The sequence below is a fragment of the Lampris incognitus genome, chromosome 16, assembly GCF_029633865.1.
Source record: "Lampris incognitus isolate fLamInc1 chromosome 16, fLamInc1.hap2, whole genome shotgun sequence".
Classification (NCBI taxonomy): Eukaryota; Metazoa; Chordata; class Actinopteri; order Lampriformes; family Lampridae; genus Lampris; species Lampris incognitus.
Window position 1 is genome coordinate 36,309,283 of NC_079226.1, and position 20,372 is coordinate 36,329,654.

The following is a 20,372-nucleotide window of genomic DNA, read 5'->3' on the forward strand; positions in this document are numbered from 1 at the left end:
AGCTAAAACCTGCAGTACTTTGTGTAGTCAGTCCTTGTCAGTCAAGTACCGACAAATGCAAGACTTTACGATGCATCGAAACTTTGCCAAAATAATCGATTTAGAATTAAATCGACATTTGAATCGTTACACCCGTAGCCAACAGTGTCTTCCAATACTGTTATAATTTCTACATTATTTGACACGAGCACAAAAATGCACATTTCCACGATACTGGAAACCTCTAACCACTCCAAAGGGCTCTTCTCTGAAGAGGACTTGCTTCTCTACAGGTGGACCGACCATACTTAAATGTCTCTTCACTCACAATTGTGTGATTACCATACAAAGTATCTTTTTTATTCTAAGTCTTTTATTTTTATTTTTGTTTTTCTCTCGCTCCCCTTTTTCTCCCCAATTGCACACTGCCAATTACCCCACTCGTCCGAGCCGTTCCGGTCGCTGCTCCACCCCGTCTGCTGATCCGGGGAGGGCTGCAGACTGCTGCATGTGTAACGGGGGCAGTCCTATGCTGTTCTATGCTGGTCAGCCTGCTGCATGCCCGTCACTCTCATCAGTAGCTCTGCGTTGTGTTCTAGTTGTGTGGGGCCCCAGGTGTTGTGGGGGGCCCTCAGTCTCTCATCATCATCATCATCATCATGATCAAGGAAGGAGCGGGGACACACAGGACTCTATTTGGCCCACCTTGCCATTTATTTTGGTTTCAAACCCTTCGACAACCGTCCAGTCCTCCAGCGGGAGCGGTGTTTCTTACGGACGTGGGGGTCGAAGTTCAACCACTGCCCGGACTCCACTCGTGTGCGTTAGAAGTAGAAACCGTCCACGGGACTCCGATGTAAGAAAGGATAAACAAGTATTTTATCCCACAGCTTGCAGTATCTTCTTACAGGGATACTCAAGGTTACGTTCTCCTCAACCAGCAAAACTGTCCCACGGTAAGAAACACGTGTGGCTCGGCTCGATTGCTGCTTGAGACTCCTCCCACAAAACAAAAATGGCCTCTCCCGCGTTCCCTCTTCCGTGTACCCACAAGACCTCTCTCTTAAAGCGACAGTACACGTATATGACGGTCGTTGTAAAACACATAAAAGTAAATAATGACATAAAATAAAATGTAGTAAACACAAATAACAGCACACAGACAGGATTTGGTGATATTTCATACTCAAACAAAATAAAATAAAAACATTAATTTTAACTTGGTTACATTCACCCCTCCTGAAATTCACCAACATCCTGACAGCAGGATAAAAAGAGAAAGAGGAAAGGAAAAGCCCCTCACTGACTACTGGCACAAGTGAAAAGAAGGACCTAGTCCTCCAGTCAACTTAGGAGCTACCTCGGTTACGAGGTCCAGAAAATAATGAGGTTGATCAAGTCTCAGAATTCTCTTAGATCAATGTGACGCCTGATACGCCACACCATGCACTTGGCCCAAAACAACCTTGTCTGATAGACACCTAATAACTCACATTAAACTAGTTTGAATGACTCCAACCTCCATCAAAGTTCAAACCCTCACACTCCGTAGAAATGGCATCTGAGCCATAGATTCTATTAACCTGTTCACTGACCTCACCACCCTCCCTGTGCGTGTCCTAACCTGACCATCGCTCTCTACTTGTGTGCGTGAGACAGTGCGAGCTGCAACATCTGTATCGAGTGAGGGTGGTGCCCCTGTGTGCGAATCAGTGTGAGATATAACACCAACATCGAGTGAGTGTGATGCCTCTATGTGTGGTGCATGTGTGTTGTGTGGTGCGTGTGTGTTGGGTGGAGACTGAGCAGTGGCCCCCACAGGACTGACTACCAGACTAGACGGAATGAACTCTTCCGCTTCTGCCCACTCAGATCTAGGTGAGTCTCCAAGTGATGAGACTGCTAGCCCCACTGCATCCCCTGAGACCGTCAGGCCATCTGCACTGTCCTCCTCATCGGACCCTGCGCAGTCAAGCAACTGACTGGTTGTACTGGACTTCTCACCCTGATCTAACTCAGGTAGGGGCAAGAAGTTGACCTCCAACAAACGGTTCCTGTGCACCACCCTGGTGTGCCCCTCTGCATCCTGAATCTTGTAGACGTGGATATTGGGGTTGACACCGACAACCGTGTACACTCCGTTCTCCCATTTGTCAGCCAACTTTCTCTTCCCTCGCTCACTCTGGTTCGCAACCAAAACACGATCCCCGACAGACAGGACAGTGCCCTTGGCATGTCTGTTGTACTGTCGCGCCTGATGCTGCTGCTCAGCCGTGGAGTGCTTCTGAGCGATCTCCATTGCACTCCTTAGACAGGAAAGCAGAGACTGAGCATAAGAGTCATAATCAACAACGTGAGGGTCATGCAAAACCTGCCTGAACATAACATCCACCGGCAGTCTTGGGACACGCCCATACATCAGGAAGAAAGGTGCATAACCCGTGGTCTCGTGAACAGTGGCATTGTATGCGAGCGTGAGAGAATGGATCTGCTGAGGCCACTGTTGCTTCTGCTGAAGCGGAAGGGAATGGAGCATATTCCCCATCGTGCGATTAAACCGCTCTGTCCCGCCATTACCCATAGGATGGTAGGCCGTCGTGTGGGACTTCGCTACACCCGCCAACCTGAGAAGCTCTGCAATCAGGTTGCTCTCAAAGTTTGTGCCCTGGTCAGAATGTATTCTCTCCGGAAACCCGTAAACACAGAATACATGATCCCAGAGTTTCTTGGCGACCTGCTTCGCTGTCTGATTGGCGCAGGGGAACGCGTGAGCAAGCTTAGTGAAGTGGTCAGTAACCACTAGGACATCGACCGACCGCTGCTTACTGTCCTCAGCGGACCACAAATCCATACACACAAGCTGCATCGGTGCGGAGGTTTTAATGCTCTCCAGGGGCACGCAAGCAGCTGGCTCTGGGGTCTTCCCAAACACACATCTCCGACAGCATCTGACATATGCTCTGATATCCCTCTCCATGTCAGGCCAATAAAAACGCTGCCTTGCAAGAGAGAGAGTACGGTCCTGGCCCTGATGACCAGCGTGATCGTGGATGCCAGACAGTGCCTTGTCTTTCAGACTCAGAGGTAAAACATACTGAGACCCCCTCTGCTTGGACACTGGGTCCTTTGTCACCCTGTACAAGACACCATCATTGACTTCCAACTTCTCCCACTGTTTCAACAGCCTGAGGACCTTCTGGTCAGCACCATGCCTCTCACGCCTCGATGGCCGCTTCCGAACAGCGACAAAGGGCAACACCTTGGAGATGCAGGGGTCCTGCTCCTGACTCAACCTGAGCTCCTCGGTGGATAACATTGGCAGTGTATCCTGACCACCCGACAGATGCTGAACGTGCTGGACCAAACTGAGTGCTGTGAATACTGATGCATCAGGCCAGTCACATTTGGCTTGACAAAAAGCCCTGACCTCAGCTGCATCACAAGCAAACCCAGATCGCACACTACTCAGTGTTTGGGACTGGCAACTGAGTCTGAAAACATCCTGCACAGAGTCCCCCTCAACCCCGTCGGCTTCCTGAACAAGGGCCGGGCTGGGCTCCCTAAGTAGCCTCTGACTGACGGGCTTGGAAAAAGGGTCGCGACTCAATGCATCCGCCACCACGTTTTTCTTCCCTGGCAGGTGTTTGAGATCGAAGGTGTAAGATGCCAACTTAGACACCCAGCGGATCTCACACGCGTCAAGCTTCGGTTTCGTTAGGAGATAAGTCAGCGGATTATTATCTGTCCAAACGGTGAAGCTTTGACCCTTCAGCCAGTGGCTGAACTTTTCACAAACACTCCACTTCAGCGCCATGAACTCCAGTCTATGAGCTGGATACTTCCGCTGTGAGGCACTGAGGGACTTGCTTGCAAAACCAACAGGTCTGGCCTTGGACTCTCCTCGGGGCACTTGAGACAGCACCGCGCCGAGTCCGTCCAAAGACGCATCGACCGACAAAATGAAAGGCACCTCAAAGTCTGGATGGGCAAGCACCACACACTCCAGTAACATCGTCTTCAACAGATCAAATGCTTCCCCACATTCCACCGTCCAGTCTGCGGAGGTAAGCTTACGGAAGCTGCCATGGGGCTTCTTATCCTTAGCCGACCTCCCCCTCCTCTTTTGTCCAGCTGTAAGGGCGAACAGGGGCTTAGCCACGGAGGAGCAGTTCGGGAGGAAATGCTGGTAGTAAAATACCATACCAAGGAAAGATTTGATCCTACGAACAGAAGGCGTGCACCCATCACCTTCCATGAGATCCTGCACTGTCATGTTGGAGATGACCTCTACTTTGGAGGGATCGACAGACACACCTCCGCCATCAACCACGTGGCCCAAAAACCGCACCCGCTTCTGCAGCAGATGACACTTCTTCGGAGCCAGTTTCAAGTTGTTCTCCCTCAACCTCTGAAACACAGTGCGGAGCCTCGACAGAGCCTCAACCTCTGACGGCGCGAAGACAAGAAGATCATCAAGATAGCACAAAAGCTTCGTGAAGTTCAGATCCCCAAAGATCCCAATCATCATTCTCATGAAGGCTGCAGGGCTATTACAAAGGCCCTGTGGCATGCGATTGTATTCATGCAACCCAAGGGGAGTCGTGAAAGCAGTGTACTTCTTGTCATCTTCATGCATTGGGATGTTGAAGAAGCCAGAGGTGAGGTCCATCGTACTAAAGAGGCAGTTACCACCCAGCGCGGCAAGACAGTCCGACTGGTGTGGCAAGGGATGAGCGTCTTTCAAGGTCCGAGCATTCAGCCATCTGAAATCAGTGCAGATCCGAAGCCCGCCATCCTTCTTCCATACCATAACCAGCGGTGAAGCGTATGCGCTCGAGGACTTCCGGATAATCCCTTTCTCCTCCATATCAGTGAGAACTTGTCTCAACTTCTGATAGTGGGCTGGGGGAACCCTCCTGTAGGGCAAGCGAAAGGGGCGCTCATCCACCAGATGGATGCGATGTGTGTATCCTGTGACCTCGCCACAGTCCAGAGAGTTCCTGGAGAAGATGTCATGGTACTCGGTGAGCAGCTGAGTGAGCTGGGACTTGCATGCCTCACTAACCTGACAGGAGCTGAGGTCAATGTCACTGAGTCCGAGCTCTGACAAACTCCTAGCCGGCTGGACAGGGGGACAGGCACTATCTGTGGCGTTGGACTCATGCCTCCCTGCAACTGATTGCAGTCCCTGGAAAACATTAAAGTCCTCAATCGCCAAGCATGGAAACACATCAGCCAACTTGCAGTTCCTTTTCAGTGTGATGGCTTTGTCAGATGGATTGACAACAGTCATGGGTACCCACCTATCACCCCAGAGCGGTGTGACAAGTCGACCTACGAGGACACTGCGTGGCATGGCCTTGGAGTCTGTCGGCTCCACAACAACAGTGCTTCCAGCTGACATAGGCACCTTAGCAGGAAATCTGCCCCAGACTAAGTGCTCGTGCCTCGGTAAGAGTGTCACGGCCTGGGTGAGCTTAACAGTACCTATCTTCTCAGGAACTGCACCACCCCTCCAGCGCTCTACATTCGTGAACATGGACAAGAACTGTTCAACGTCAGGACTAGACGGATGTTCCTGTCTGGACGCGATGTCCCAGTACTCAGTACCACTCTTGAGTACATGGGCCACATGTTTAATGACGTTTGTGCCGACTATCAGATCATCATGCTGACCGGGCACGACCAGAGTGGGTATGACAAAGGAAACACCATAAAGCTGCATGTTGAGGTCATAAAAACCATCAGGCCTAGTCTCCAGACCACCGCAGCCAATCAAGACAATGTTCTCTTCAGGCTGCTGCTTCTCAGGTAAAACACCCCCAGAGCGGAGCTTCTCTACTGCATTTTCACTGATACTGCATGACATAGAGCCAGTATCCAACATGCCATTAAGCTGCACACTCTGGTTGATAAGAACAGGAGCATAGAACAAGTCACTGAAAGCCTGAATCCTCTGTGTCGCCTGAATGACCATACGCGAACCCTGAGGTGCTTTGGCACACTTGTCTTCATACAAGTGAGCCAGGTCGGAGACATCAGTGAGGGATACATCTACATTACCCACACCATCCCTCTCTAGGTGTGGGTTTAGTAGTTTAACGGACGAGACTGACGACCAGCTCTTCCACCAGGCTGAGAACGGAGCTGGTTGGGCGGCTGAGGGTGAGGACAGTCCCTCTTCCAATGACCAGGAGACAAACAGTTTATACATCGGTTCTCCCGGCTGCAGTGGGAAAATGTGGAGTGATCCGGAGACTTACAAACCCTGCACAACCGCTGCGGTGCGTCTGGCACCCGCCCTGCGGCGCTAGCTGGCGGTTGAGTCCGCGTCGGTGTCTGGACCGCAGCGCTAACTGGAACCTGAGTCTGGAATGTGACCAAACGGTCTAGCAAGCTCGACTATGTGAAGTCACTAAAGTGTTGCTTCAGTACATCAAAAATAATGTGGGGGTTCGCTATGTGGTCGACAGATGTGTTGCGCAGCTTTATCCTCACCACGTCCCTTGCTTTCCCCATAAGCTTAGCTAGAATCTCATGTGACTGCTCACTAACTGGAATGGCTCGCTTCCTCAAATACAAAGTCATAAGGCTCTCCCACTCATGAACTGTAAAATTATCAGAGCTGTCGCCCCTGAAAATAGGAGGCTCCCTAGCGTCTGTCTGCATTACTACTCTAACACTAGGCACTGTCTCCGAACACTGTTCAGCAGACCTAGCACTGTCTGTGTGTTTTTCTAAGCATTTGTGTTTCCTGCAGCTTAGCAGTGATTGACTCTCCTATCTTCTCTGCTAACCGAGTAATGAGCATGGCTAACTCACCCACTGGCTGCTCGCTGTTACCCAGCACAGCCCCTTCGCTGATACCTGGCCTGGCCCGTTCTACGTAGCGTGTGGAGGTGAACTGAGGAGTGCCAAATGTGGTCGGGTCTCTAGGTCCTGGTGCTCTGGTGTCTGGTTCCCCGCCCTCTAAGAGCTGCCCGAAACTCCTACCTACACCTAGCCGTAAACCCCCACCCACATCTAACTGGTACCCCCTCTCCATAGCACACTGGCGATCCAAAAGATCCTGATCAGCAATGTTACCCCCACCTACGTACGAACCCCCCTCTGCCATGTTCCTACCTCTAACACTCAGATAAAATAAAAAATAAAATAAAAAAGTGAAAAGCTCAATTCATTTAAATAATTGAATCTAGAAATCACTAAGAGATTGAAACAATCACACACAATCAACAAATTCACCAATAGATTAATCACATATGCACATATCCAGTAGTTTAGATCAATAGATTATTCACACGAGTCCTTCAATCACATCAACATTAACCTTTTTTTCCTTTTTTTTTTCGTGTGTTTTTCTTCCTTCAGTATATACAAATGTCCTGTTCACAAGTCCAGTCCATGGTAACCACAGCTATGACTGTCCAGTGTCCACACAGCTCAACTCCAGTCCACTGTAACATGAGTGTACAGTCTGTAGAAATACCTGAGGACGTCTGGGGCTTGATGACGACAGCAGCCTCCCGCGGCGAGCAACTGATGTCACTCTCAGGATCCAGGAGGGTCACGGCACCAATGTAACGGGGGCAGTCCTATGCTGTTCTATGCTGGCCAGCCTGCTGCATGCCCGTCACTCTCATCAGTAGCTCTGCGTTGTGTTCTAGTTGTGTGGGGCCCCAGGTGTTGTGGGGGGCCCTCAGTCTCTCATCATCATCATCATCATCATCATCAAGGAAGGAGCGGGGACACACAGGACTCTATTTGGCCCACCTTGCCATTTATTTTGGTTTCAAACCCTTCGACAACCGTCCAGTCCTCCAGCGGGAGCGGTGTTTCTTACGGACGTGGGGGTCGAAGTTCAACCACTGCCCGGACTCCACTCGTGTGCGTTAGAAGTAGAAACCGTCCACGGGACTCCGATGTAAGAAAGGATAAACAAGTATTTTATCCCACAGCTTGCAGTATCTTCTTACAGGGATACTCAAGGTTACGTTCTCCTCAACCAGCAAAACTGTCCCACGGTAAGAAACACGTGTGGCTCGGCTCGATTGCTGCTTGAGACTCCTCCCACAAAACAAAAATGGCCTCTTCCGCGTTCCGTCTTCCGTGTACCCATAAGACCTCTCTCTTAAAGCGACAGTACACGTATATGACGGTCGTTGTAAAACACATAAAAGTAAATAATGACATAAAATAAAATGTAGTAAACACAAATAACAGCACACAGACAGGATTTGGTGATATTTCATACTCAAACAAAATAAAATAAAAACATTAATTTTAACTTGGTTACACATGCCTCCTCCGATACATGTGGAGTCGCCAGCCGCTTCTTTTCACCTGACAGTGAGGAGTTTCACCAGGTAGACGTAGCATGTGGGAGGGTCACGATATTCCCCCCAGTTCCCCCTTCGCCCCTGAACAGGAGCCCCGACCGACCAGAGGAGGCCCCTTCGCAGCGACCAGGACACACACCCACATCCGGCTTCTCACCCGCAGACACGGCCAACTATGTCTTCATTCATCTTTACAGAGCTTCTGGAGCATGCACTGAAACAGAGACTTCATCGCAGCGTGCATATGGATGACCATGTGAGGTCATCAGTTCAATTGAAACCAATTTGAAATCAAATTGTCAATTGAAACCAGATGAGGACCTGGTTTCAATTCTTCACACGGGTCCACTAACTCCAGCTTTGTACCCTCCAGCTTTTTCACGTCTTGTGACTATTTTTGGAGAAAGTAATAGCTTTTTTTAAAAATCTAGTCATCCTCTCAGATGTAACTTATATTTTTATCTTTTATTGAATTGAATGTTTATTGTACACCTGCTTAAGTATTTTATGCACAATATTTTGGTACAAAGATACAGGCTAGCAGCAGTAACTTATCACTCTGTGGCATTCCACCAACCTGATGCTGGCCTTGGAGAATGCCACAACGCTGGAGGAGGAGACACTGTGGGTCCAGAGAGGACCATAAGAAAAGTTCTCAGGTCTAACTGCCAGGTGGGCCACATCCTTATGGTCAGGGTAAGAATTCATAAAACATTCACAGGAAGTCTCCTCCTAGAATCGTTGCCTTAACGTGGTGGAGGGGTTTGTGTGTCCCGGTGATCCTGGGAGCTGTGTTGTCAGGGGCAATAGCCCCTGGTAGGGTCTCCCAAGGCAAATTGGTCCCAGGGGAGGGGCCAGACTAAGAGCGATTCCCAAAAAAAACAATTAATTTACACCAGCAGAGTTACAGCACCTCACCCAGAAAAGGGAAACCGGGGCCCCCTCCTGGAGCCAGACCTGGGAGGGGAGCTTGCCAGCAAGCGTCCGGTGGCTGGGTCTTGGCCCATGGGGCCCGGTCAGGCCCAGTCTGAAAAAACAACATGGAGCCACCACCCCGTGAACCCACCACACGCGGGAATGAGCATCGGGGTAGCGTGCAATGTAGGCTGGGCGGCAGGCAAAGGTGGGGACCGGGGCGTGCCAACTTCCGGCATTGCAGATTGGTCCTTGGGATGTGGAAGGAGGCTCTGACCAATTGTCGAACCTCGGATCCAGGAGGATGCAGATTCCGTCCTGGCCGTGGAACAATGGACCAACTCTTTACCCTTGCGGAAGTGCTCAGGGGAGCATGGGAGTTTGACCAGCCAGTTGACATGTGTTTTGTGGACTTGGAGAAGGCTTACGTCCATGTACCCCGGGGCACTCTGTGGAGGGGACTGCGGGAGTATTGGGTACCGGGGCAGTTGCTACAAGCCATCTGGTCCTTGTATAACCAAAGTGAGAGCTGTGTCCGTGTTCTTGGCACAAAGTCAAACACGTTTTTGGTGGGTATCGGACTCCGCCAAGGTTGTCCCTTGTCTCTGATTCTGTTTGTGATATTCATGGACAGGATCTCAAGGCGTAGCCAAGATGAGGAGTGTGTCTGTTTTGGGAACCTCAGACTTGCATCTCTGCTCTTCACAGATGATGTGGTTTTTGTTGGCTTCATCAGAACGAGACCTCCAGCGCGCACTGGGGCAGTTTATAGCTGAGTGTGAAATGGCTGGGATGAGAGTCAGCACCTCCAAGTCTGAGGCCATGGTTCTCCACCAGAAAATGGTGGATTGCTCCCTCCGGGTTGGGGATGAGTTGCTGCCCCAAGTGAAGGAGCTCAAGTATCTCTGGGTCTTGTTCACGAGTGAGGGTAGGATGGAGCGAGAGATTGACAGATGGATTACAGGAGATAAGAGTATGGAACGAGGTAGTATGAGATCCATAAATCTAACCCTCATAGCACCTGACACTGGGCCGGATCCGCCCACAGTCCGGCAGATCCGCATAGGAATCACATCTGCCCATAGACCCCCCCCCCACCTCTGCACTGATTCTGGTAGATCAATCACATCCACTCCTATACCGCCCCGCACCTCTGGCCAGAGTGTGGCCTACTAACGGATCCGCACCAGTTGCTGTGATACATCCGGCCCGGATCTGGCCCAGTTTAATTTTGCTGTCTGGGAAGCTTGACAGCCAAGGTCAAGCACTGTGCTTCGTCCTCTCTTCCTCAGCACACAAATGATTATGATATTCATTGGTCTCTTCTCCTGGATCGCCACCTTGCCATGGTGGGGAAGCTTGCGTATACCAATGATCCCAAGAGCTATGCCGTCCGGAGCTTGGCTCCTGGTAGGGTCACCCAAGGAGGATAGGTCAAGGGGGAGGTTCCAGACAAAGTGCGATCCAACAAAGACCTAATCGGCGGAACTGGCAGAAGACATCTCCAGGTCACAACATTAGTGAAGGCGGAAGAAGGCTGCAACAAAGGGTGATCCCCAATCATCTTGGTTCTCCATGCAACTGGACTCTGGCCACCCCTTACCAAGGACTGTGTGGTGGCTGCAGGTGCATCAGCCTCTCCACATAAAAAGCTGTCACACACAGGCATCCTAAAGGACAGTCATACTTGAACCCGAATGACCACCGATGATGATTCATTGGTCAGATATACTAGAGCATATATGGTTTTAATAGTTAAGATACATTGGCAAGCTAACTGTATCATCCTGTAGGCCAGTTGATTTTCCGTAAGTGGTGATTTTCCCATCACATTTCCCTCCCTCTTAACCTTAAAATCACCATGAGGTTACAAAATAGACGAGGTAAGGAAACCAGACGAAGCAGCAGGAGGCCTTGACAGAAGGAAGAACAGGGACGATGGGCAGCCACGAGGCCGCAGCAACAGCCAGGATGGAAGGGATGGAGAGGTGACGGAGATGGTGATGATGGTGGGGAAGGGGGTTAAACACCTCGGAGACAGACGCACTCACTCATGCAGGACATTCACACTCAGATACACAACACACGCATACAAAGAATGGAGAGGAAGAAGCAAGCATTGGAGAGGCCGCTGAGAAAAGGATAAAACTAAGAGTCGAGTTAATGGCTAATGGCTGGGAAGGTCCATGGGATGCAGAGGGGGCAGGACCAGGGACAGCAGGGCAGAAAGCAGAGTCAGGCCATCAACCCCAAGAGATAGGGACACACATACTCACACAGACAGAGGAGAGGTTGATAAACACATAAAACAACATGGATCAAACAGGAGATATGAAAGAGAGAGAGACAAATCTGAACCATGGTTTCAAAGAGTCCGTAGGCTCTTAATCTAGGCCAGGTTTGATGAGTCTATAGCAGTTTTTGTTTTGTTTTGTGTGAAAGTCTTAAATCAGAGAGCCTGGAGGCACCTTCTGTCAACCTAGTCCAGGTTTGATGAGTCTGGGGTTTTTTCTTTGTTCGGTTTTTTTTTTCTTCCGGTTTTTCATCATTCGGTTTCTGATCGAGCCGGTACATTTCCCCCCCTTAAATTACGAATCGGAAGCCGATTTCAGTTTCGTTGACCACTCTGGCTTTCCGTTTGTTTGTTTGCTTGTTTGTTTGTTTATCATTGACTAAATCTTTCTGGCTAGATGCGTCTTAATTACATCATTTCTATCTTGCTCTCCTTCGCAGTTCGCGCGAAGGCATTAGATGGAGGACTAGACGGATGTAAAAAACCGGATGACGTCACACCGGCCAGGAAGAGAGGCCGCTTTATCGGGGAGCTCTGGATTACCCTGCGCCCGCCTTGCAACCACGGGACGTTTCTTATTGGCCATCCCTTTGATTGGCGGCGTTCTTCTCCAATGGTGACCGAGGACCCGGCGCTTTGGGCGGGGTCCAGCGGCGCCATAGCGTGGGGCCGGCGACCCCTCGGAGAAGCCGTAGAGCGCTGCCGAGCGAGGTCCGGCGTCCTGAGGAGGTGTGCCGCAGGTCTTCCCAAAACCCCGAAGGTGAACGTTTATACTGTTTAAAGTCTAATTTCTGTTGTGTGTAACAGCTGTATGATGCAGAGTCTCCTTCAGTTTTGTTTTTTTGTAATACAGTCGAGTTGCCAATTGTTAGTGATGAACTAATATGACAGCCGTGACGTTGGCTGGTTCTTTTCAGATTCGCGTGCTTGAATCAACGCGCAGTCCCACGTGCTGTAGACACAGCGTTTGTGAAATATGAAGGAGCGGAGCTTCATGTTGCGCACTCCGTTGTCCTGCCAAGCCACACTTCACTTCCGTCTCGAGTGCAACAAGCTGAAATCTGTCCGCCCCCCCCCCAAAAAAGACAGCTATTATGCAATAAAACGTCGACGCAGACAACGTTTCCTCGTGCCCCCACCACAGGGTGCCTATACCACAACTTCACTGTAATCAGTCGTCTCGTTTTCTGCAAGCTTGTTCAAAGCGGTAGTTCTGACGATTTCCGCCAAAGCATGTGAAATCTGATCTGAGATGTGAAAGCCAGCCGGTCCTCCGAGAAGCTCTGGTTCTCAAGGCCTTGCCAGCTCTGCACAGTCGCCCTTGGTTCAAGGTGCTCTTCTTTTCCACCCCGCCTCACCTGTTCTGTTCATTAACCAACTCGAATCTCTCTGCAGGTGATGCATAAGAGACAAAAATAATGGCTTTCACCGTGGTTATTTTTTCCCGTTCCGTCTGCCAATCGGGCATGGTGATAAGTAGTGTAAACTACTAATAAGACACGTTAGTCCCTATCTAACGGGTCTGACCCTTTGGCCGAGCGGTTAGTGATGTCGCCTTGGGGTGCAATACACCCCGTATCGAATCCCGCACCGGGCAAGAATATAACCGTTTACAGTAGTTTGGATCAGTGTTTCTCTACCGGGGGTCCGCGGACCCCTAGTGGTCCGTGGTGTAATTGCAAGGGGTCCGTGAAAATAAAATGGCTTTTAAAATAAGATCCTATGACATTTATAGAGAGGATTATTTTACTCAGATGTGACTGAGACCTTTATCTACCTAAACTATAAAGGGTAACAGGACTTTTTTCTCTAATTACATCTGTTTCACAAGTGTATTTTAATAAGAGATCTCGCTCCCGTTTGCATTGTTAAAAGTTACTGCGTAAAAATTCTGTTGTTACATATATCTGAAAGTTACTGAATACATATTCTGTTTTGTTACATATATCTGAAAGTTACTGCATAAGAATTCTGTTTTGTTAACTATATCTAAGTTACAACTGAAAGCTCTTATTTTTGCCCCAAAGAGTGAATAAATGCTATAATGCAATTTAAAATGCAGTTTCTACTGTTTCTATCAAATTGCAACCCCCCTCCCCCAAGTTCAGGTGGAGGGGTCCTCAGGGTAGATCAAAAATATGCAGGGGGTCCAGGACCCCAAAAAGGTTGAGAACCACTGGTTTAGATAGTAGGCACTTTATGGCTGTAAGCCACCACTTCAGTCTGATAATGATAGAAAGGTGCTCAGCAAAGGCAACAGACTTTGCTCCTTGTCTACGTTTCAAGTCACTCGTGCCATCGTTTTGAGCCCCTGCAAAGCCAACCAGCCAGTTGACAGCGGGTGTTACAGATTATGGTAAACGTTTAACATGCTCTCCAGTTTGATGCAGGCTGGTGTTGACCAGATACTGTTTTTAACATCCCCCCCACCCCCCCCATTTGACAAAAGATTTTTTTTCACCTGACTGTGTAAGTATAAACAGAGAGAAGGGTTTAAAGTGTATCCAATACAAAGTGGCGTGCCCTAGTTTGCCATTGGACCTTGAAATGCTCCCGCCCGTTGAAATGTCCCAGAGGTGTATCTGGAATAAAATGAGACGCTGGCATTTTTCTATTGCGCGGCTGAACTGCCAAAGCAGCTCCTGATATAAAGTTACCTCAAGAGTCTGGAGGTTATTAATCAGTTACTAGCAAAGATCTGTTGGATTACTTCCTACCCTGGCTTGATTGAATTCCTAACCTTGAAATGTCCCTTGCGTTAACAGAGTCGGGGCTGGGAACATATTCATTAAAACAACTGCGCCCATTTTAGTAAGGCCCCTATGTGGAAAAAGTGGTATTTCTTTTTGGTGTGGCATGTCATCATCTTCAGTTTCACTTTCATTTTCCTCCACAAGGGTAGACCAGGGAAAAAAAATCCCTCATTTTCAGGACTTTGCAGCCATCAAAGATAGAGTTTCATCGTCACATTTTTGCAGCTACTTTAATGAAAGTGTCCTTTTCCAGTTGGCAAATTTAAATGGCGTAAATAGAAAAGTTGTTTGGCATTTCCTGGAATAACATCTCACTGAACTGAATGTAGCCAGGAATGATTTCTGGCCATACTGAAGCCCTTACCAACATTGTAAATATAAAATTTAAAAAAATAAAAATTGTGTAGGTAACTTCTGAATGTCAGAAGAAAGATGTTGAAATATGTCAAAAAATATTCTGTTTGTTTTGGTTTGTGTTCTTGATCTCTTCTCCTTTCACAGATGGCATATGCCAGAGATAAACTATACAATGGCTACGTGCGGCAAAAAATGTCACTGATTGTGAACACTGTGAAAGTGACCCATGTGATGCCGTACCTGCCTTGCTTGACTTCCCATGACAGGGTACGTTTTTTGAGGTTCAACTAGAATTTTTTTCAGAGATCGTTTGGTCTCACATCCTGCCAAGGGTGTCTTCCATTAGCCCAAATTGTAAAGTCACACTTTTGGCCTACTTGGTGGCTGACATGGAAAACACTAAACCCTAGCAAGTCAACCTTTATGAAAAATAAAACCATGTTGAGAGTGCACCTCAGAAAAAGAAGCATTTAGCTGTAACTGCTATTTGCATCGTGTTTAGATATAATGTTTACCACTTTCACTGATGGGTGGATGTATTTGCTACACATTCTATCGTGAACAGGAAGAAATCGAGGCAAAACGAGAAACCAGGGGGAATTTCAATGCAATGCAGCTTCTTCTGGACTGTCTGCAAAGGAGGGAGACCTGGCCAGAGGAGTTCATCAGGGCTCTTGAGGCGTGCGAGCATGACACTCTGGCAGCTGAGATCAGAGCCGAATACAACGCTCTGAGAGGCCTGAGCAGTAAGTTGTCAAGTAAACTGCCAAGTTCACGTCAGTACAGTGGCTCCAATAAAGCAGTGATTCTCAATCTAGTTCTTGGGTACCAGCAGTACTGCTGGTTTTCTATTCTGCTAGGTAGTTAATGACATTCTCTCGTTGTTCCAGTTATTCCAGCCTCCTATTAGAATCAGAATCATGTTTATTGGCCATGTAGGTTTGCACATACATGGAATTTGACTCTGGTTTCGTGGCTCTCTCAGTGTACCTATCTAAATTCATTTCTGATTTCTCCCAATTTAGTGGCCAATCGATCACTATTTTAGTTCAAACACCCACCCTCGTACCGCATGCATTCACCAACTGCGTCTCTCCGGCCGGCAGTCTAGAAGGAGATGCCTCCCCACTCCCCACTCTCTCAGTGTGCTTAACATAGAATGACAACACTACAACACAATTATCTTCAGATATATATACACAAGGATTGACTTATACAGGCGAAATAAGAGGTGATGTGGTGCAGAGAATATATCAGAGATGCTGAAATAGATGTTAGCAGGTTACTTGCATACATGCCTGAGGTAGATGGACATGACAAAGCGTACCAGTATACGTACAATTTACAGTGCAGTATATACAATATGGTTGGCTTTATTGACGGCGTTAAGTGTTCATTTGAATGACAGCCCGCAATCAGGGAGGTTTTAGACCTGGAATATCAGGTAAATAATAATAAACGACCAGGCAGTATATAAAACCAGCAGTAGTAGTGTAATCCAGAGGACTGGACTGAGAACCACATCAAAAGAAGGCATAAGAGATACTTGCATAATAATTGGATAATGCTTTTTTTTGTCTTTATCTTTTCGTACAGCACTGTTCTTAAGTTAAGTGATCCTATTTTCTGCTTTGCCCCAGATCCCAATCCATCCCCCCCTCCATCCGATGTTGTGAGGGTTCATGTCCATCCAGTACCCCCTGCCAGTCAACCTCTTCCTCCTCTAGAAAGTGCTGACAATGAGCAGGCTGCGGCCTCTCCCCCACCAATCGGGTCAGAGCAGGCTCTGTCCCCTCCAGAAGCCCCCGCGCAGGCAGAACCAACCCCAAGCCCCGCCCCCCAACCTGCTGAGGCTGTATTCTCTTCAGAGCCCGACCTCACGACCCCACGATTTTCCCCAGCTGTGGTGGTGCCACACCTTCCAACACCTCCCCCTTCCCCTGAAGCCCCCCACCATCAGGCCACGGCAGCACCACCATCTCACAGAGAAATTCCTGGAGATGGCGAAGTTTCATCAGTTGGCTCTGACATGAGCCCTGAGCCACTACCTGCTGTCGATCAATATGAAACCGCTGCTTCTGTCCAAACAACAACAACCTGGGAGGACGGTGCATCACAGAGTCCAGCTTCAGACTGGATAGACCCGGCTGAGGCGACTCGGTCATCTTCCACATTTTTAACTCCAGAGAAGCTGCCAGTCCAGGACACCGCCCCACCACTGCACAACGTGGCCGCCGATGCCCTGCGGCGTGAAGAAAATTCAGAGTCTGTCATCACCCAGGTAAAAATGTACAAAAATAGCAAAATATTTCTAACCAATACATTTTAAACAAGAATTTTCGGGGGTTTAAAAGCCACCAAATATGAACAAATGATCTATTTCTATGTTTGCAATGTAGATATCTTTTTTGAATATAATGAAAGGAAAAAAAAAACTTAACGGCGGATATGGTTTCACTTGTAGGTCTCTGGATACAGTCAGCAGCCAGAGGCCACAGGCTCCACAACCCCACTACTGGCTGGTATTGACAGTCCAACACCCTCTCTCAGTCATGAGGATGATGTGTGTCTTAGTAAGCCTGGGCTGCTCCTCAGTATCCAACAAAATAATGCCACCCCTACCATTTCTGTACCAGCAGAGGAACCCTACTCTGGTGACAGTGACCGCCTGGAAGTAAGCGACTCTCCGTCAGCGTCACTGCTCCACAATGAGCCTGAGGAGAACTACTATGAGTCAAACTGCCTGAGCTCACTGGGAAGGCAGGAGGTGCTGGTGAACGTAGTTCATGTGGCAGAGGGGCCGTCCATTCAGAACCAAACGGGCCAATCGCCAAGCATGCTGTGGGATGCTGTACATGCATCAAACGGCCTTCCTGCTCATAACCGTGACACCCAGAGCCAGACTGGGGTTGAAAGCGTGCCATCTACATCTCCACAGAAAACCGAGGAGGCCCCTGGAAAAGAAGCCCACCTACCTGAGGAACAACAGGCGCAAATCCTCAATGGTGAAGCTACCAGTGTGCTGACCAAAGAGCCTGCTTCTGTCCTACCCGAGAACTGTCACCCCGCTGAGTCTGGGGTAGTTGAGTTGGCACCAGACCAGGGCCAACAGAATCCAAGGGAGGGGTTATCCAGGTTCATACTGTCACCTAATACAAAGTACTTTCTGACAGCTGCTGGAGTGAGCACCTGTGCACTGTTGGTGGCATGGAAGCTGAAGAATTAAGGGGGGATACAAGGCTCTTAAGGGAAGGGCACTTGTGTTTGAAGGCGTCTCAAAAAGAATCTTAAGAGTATGCTGCCTTATTGAAGTCAAAGGACTGTGGAGGCTCAAATAAGTTGTTCTCTGGGTTTAGATAACTTAACATTTGCTAGAAGACTTTGCCGAACTTTGAATGCTTAATCGGCGCTTTGTCTATTGTTAGCTGATTTTTTTTTCTCTCTGTTCATTAGGGGCTGGCTAAACCCATCCATCCACAAAGACCAAATACTGTAATAGCCCATTTGATTTCAGTTCATTTCAAGAACATTTTCAGTTATAATCTCAGCTCTTATGTACGTACTGCAAGTATGAGGTTTGTTAACACACACAAATACAGTGTACTGATAGCTCTCTCTCTCTCTCTCCTGGGGTAGGCTCCAGCATCCCTGTGACCCCGAGAGCAGGATAAGTGGTTTCCGATAATGGATGGAGATATATATTATATATATAGTGGGGTTTTTTTTTCGGAAACCGTCAATGGTGTTGATAAAAGTGCTCAACAAAGAGGAGCGGAATATTAAGATAGATGTTGTACTGCTATGAATTAAAGTTTTTTTCCTACACACATATACTATACTATATATATATATATATATATATATATATGTACAAAAGTATTGGGACACCTGGCCATTACACCTACAGGAGCTTTTGTGACATCCCATTCTAAATCCATAGGCATTAATATGGAGTCCCCCCCCCCCCCTTTGTTGCTATAATAGCTTACACTCTTCTGGGAAGGCTTTCCACAAGATTTTGGAGTGTGTCTGTGGGAATTTATGCCCATTCGTCCAGATGAGCGTTTGTGAGGTCAGGCACTGATGTTAGACGAGAAGACCTGGCTCACTATCTCCGTTCTAGTTCATCCCAAAGGTGTTCGATGAGGTTGAGGTCAGGGCTCTGCGGGCCGGTCAAGTTCTTCCACACCAAACTCACCCAACTGTGTCTTTAATGGACCTTGCTTTGTGCACAGGGGCACAGTCATGGTGGAACAGAAAAGGGCCCTCCCCAAACTGTTCCCACAAAGTTGGAAGGATAGAATTGTCCAAAATGTCTTGGTACGCTGAAGCATTAAGATTTCCCTTCCCTGGAACTAAGGGGCCTAGCCCAACCCCTGAAAAACAACCCCACACCAATATCCCTCCTCCACCAAACTTTAGAGTTGGCACAATGCAGTCAGGCAGGTAACGTTCTCCTCTCATCTGCCAAACCCAGACTCATCTATCAGACTGCCAGCCAGAGAAGTGTGATTCGTCTCTCCACAGAACACAGTTCCACTGCTCCAGAGTCCAGTGGCAGCGTGCTTTACACCACTCCATCCGACACTTGGCATTGTGCTTGGTGATGTAAGGCTTGCATGCAGCTGCTCGGCCATGGAAACACATTCCATGAAGCTCCCGGCACACAGTTTTTGGCTGATGTGAATGCCAGAGGAAGTTTGGAACTCTGCAGTTATTGAGTCAGCAGAGCGTTTGCAACTTTTACGCACTATGCACCTCAGCACTCGACCCTGCTGTGTGACTTTATGTGGTCTGTGTTGCTGTTCCTTAACACTTCCACTTTTCAATAATACCACTTACAGTTGACCATGGAATATCTAGCAGGGAAGAAATGTCATGAACTGACTTATTGCAAAGGTGGCATCCTATGACATTGCCACACTGGCATTCACTGAGCTCTTCGGAACGACCCGTTCTTTCAGACATGTTTGTAAATGCAGACTGCGTGGCTAGCTGCTGGATTTTATTCACCTGTGGCAATGGGTCTGAATGAAACGTGAATTCAATGATTAAGAGGTGTGTCCCAATACTTTTGTCCATATGATGCATTTTATATATATATATATATATATATATATATATATATATATATATATATATATACTTGTCTGATAAGCAATCTCTTGATTAGGCCCTTGACCTAGTTGCACTCCAATGCACCACAGATAAGTGAATCAAGGCCATGAATTTCATTGATGTGCACCCCAAAAGAATACCTATATCATGATCCATGGTTGTTCTCTTGCTGGGTATATAGTTTTGTAGTGTCCAATGCACTTTCTGTATTTATTTGTATATATTGAATGGCCATGCCCATGCATTTTAATGCATTTTAACAAATATTTGAAAGAGCTGCTTGGTATGAATCGTGACGTTTAATCCACATTTCCAACAGAAGTGGGTTTATAGAATGAATGCTTATTTTGAACATTGTTCTGAAGCCACTCCATCGCACAGTTAAACAGGTATCCCATTTCCTATATTGCGGAAATATCTGTGATAACTGTTGAGCTTTCGTCTAAACCGTTACGGTTTGTGACCGTGATTCTGTGTGCTGATTGAAAACTCGACCAAATAAAATCGGAATAGTCAAAACAAGTCCCGCTATTTAATGTGCCAAATAATAAAGAATAAACCTCGTTTCTAAAAAAAAAAAAAAAACATCCGCTGGCCTCCTCCGGCAGGCCGAGCGCT

General features: G+C 48.0%; 1 protein-coding gene across 1 annotated transcript; it reads left to right on the forward strand.

Annotated features, from left to right (window-relative positions):
* The first annotated feature begins 12,211 nt into the window (after nt 1–12,211).
* Nucleotides 12,212–20,259, forward strand: mavs (mitochondrial antiviral signaling protein). Its single transcript, XM_056295915.1, has 5 exons — nt 12,212–12,286; nt 14,781–14,903; nt 15,202–15,382; nt 16,277–16,917; nt 17,101–20,259. The coding sequence occupies exons 2-5, from the start codon at nt 14,781–14,783 to the stop codon at nt 17,860–17,862; spliced, it is 1,707 nt and encodes a 568-aa protein (XP_056151890.1). The 5' UTR covers nt 12,212–12,286; the 3' UTR covers nt 17,863–20,259.
* Nucleotides 20,260–20,372: the final 113 nt, after the last annotated feature.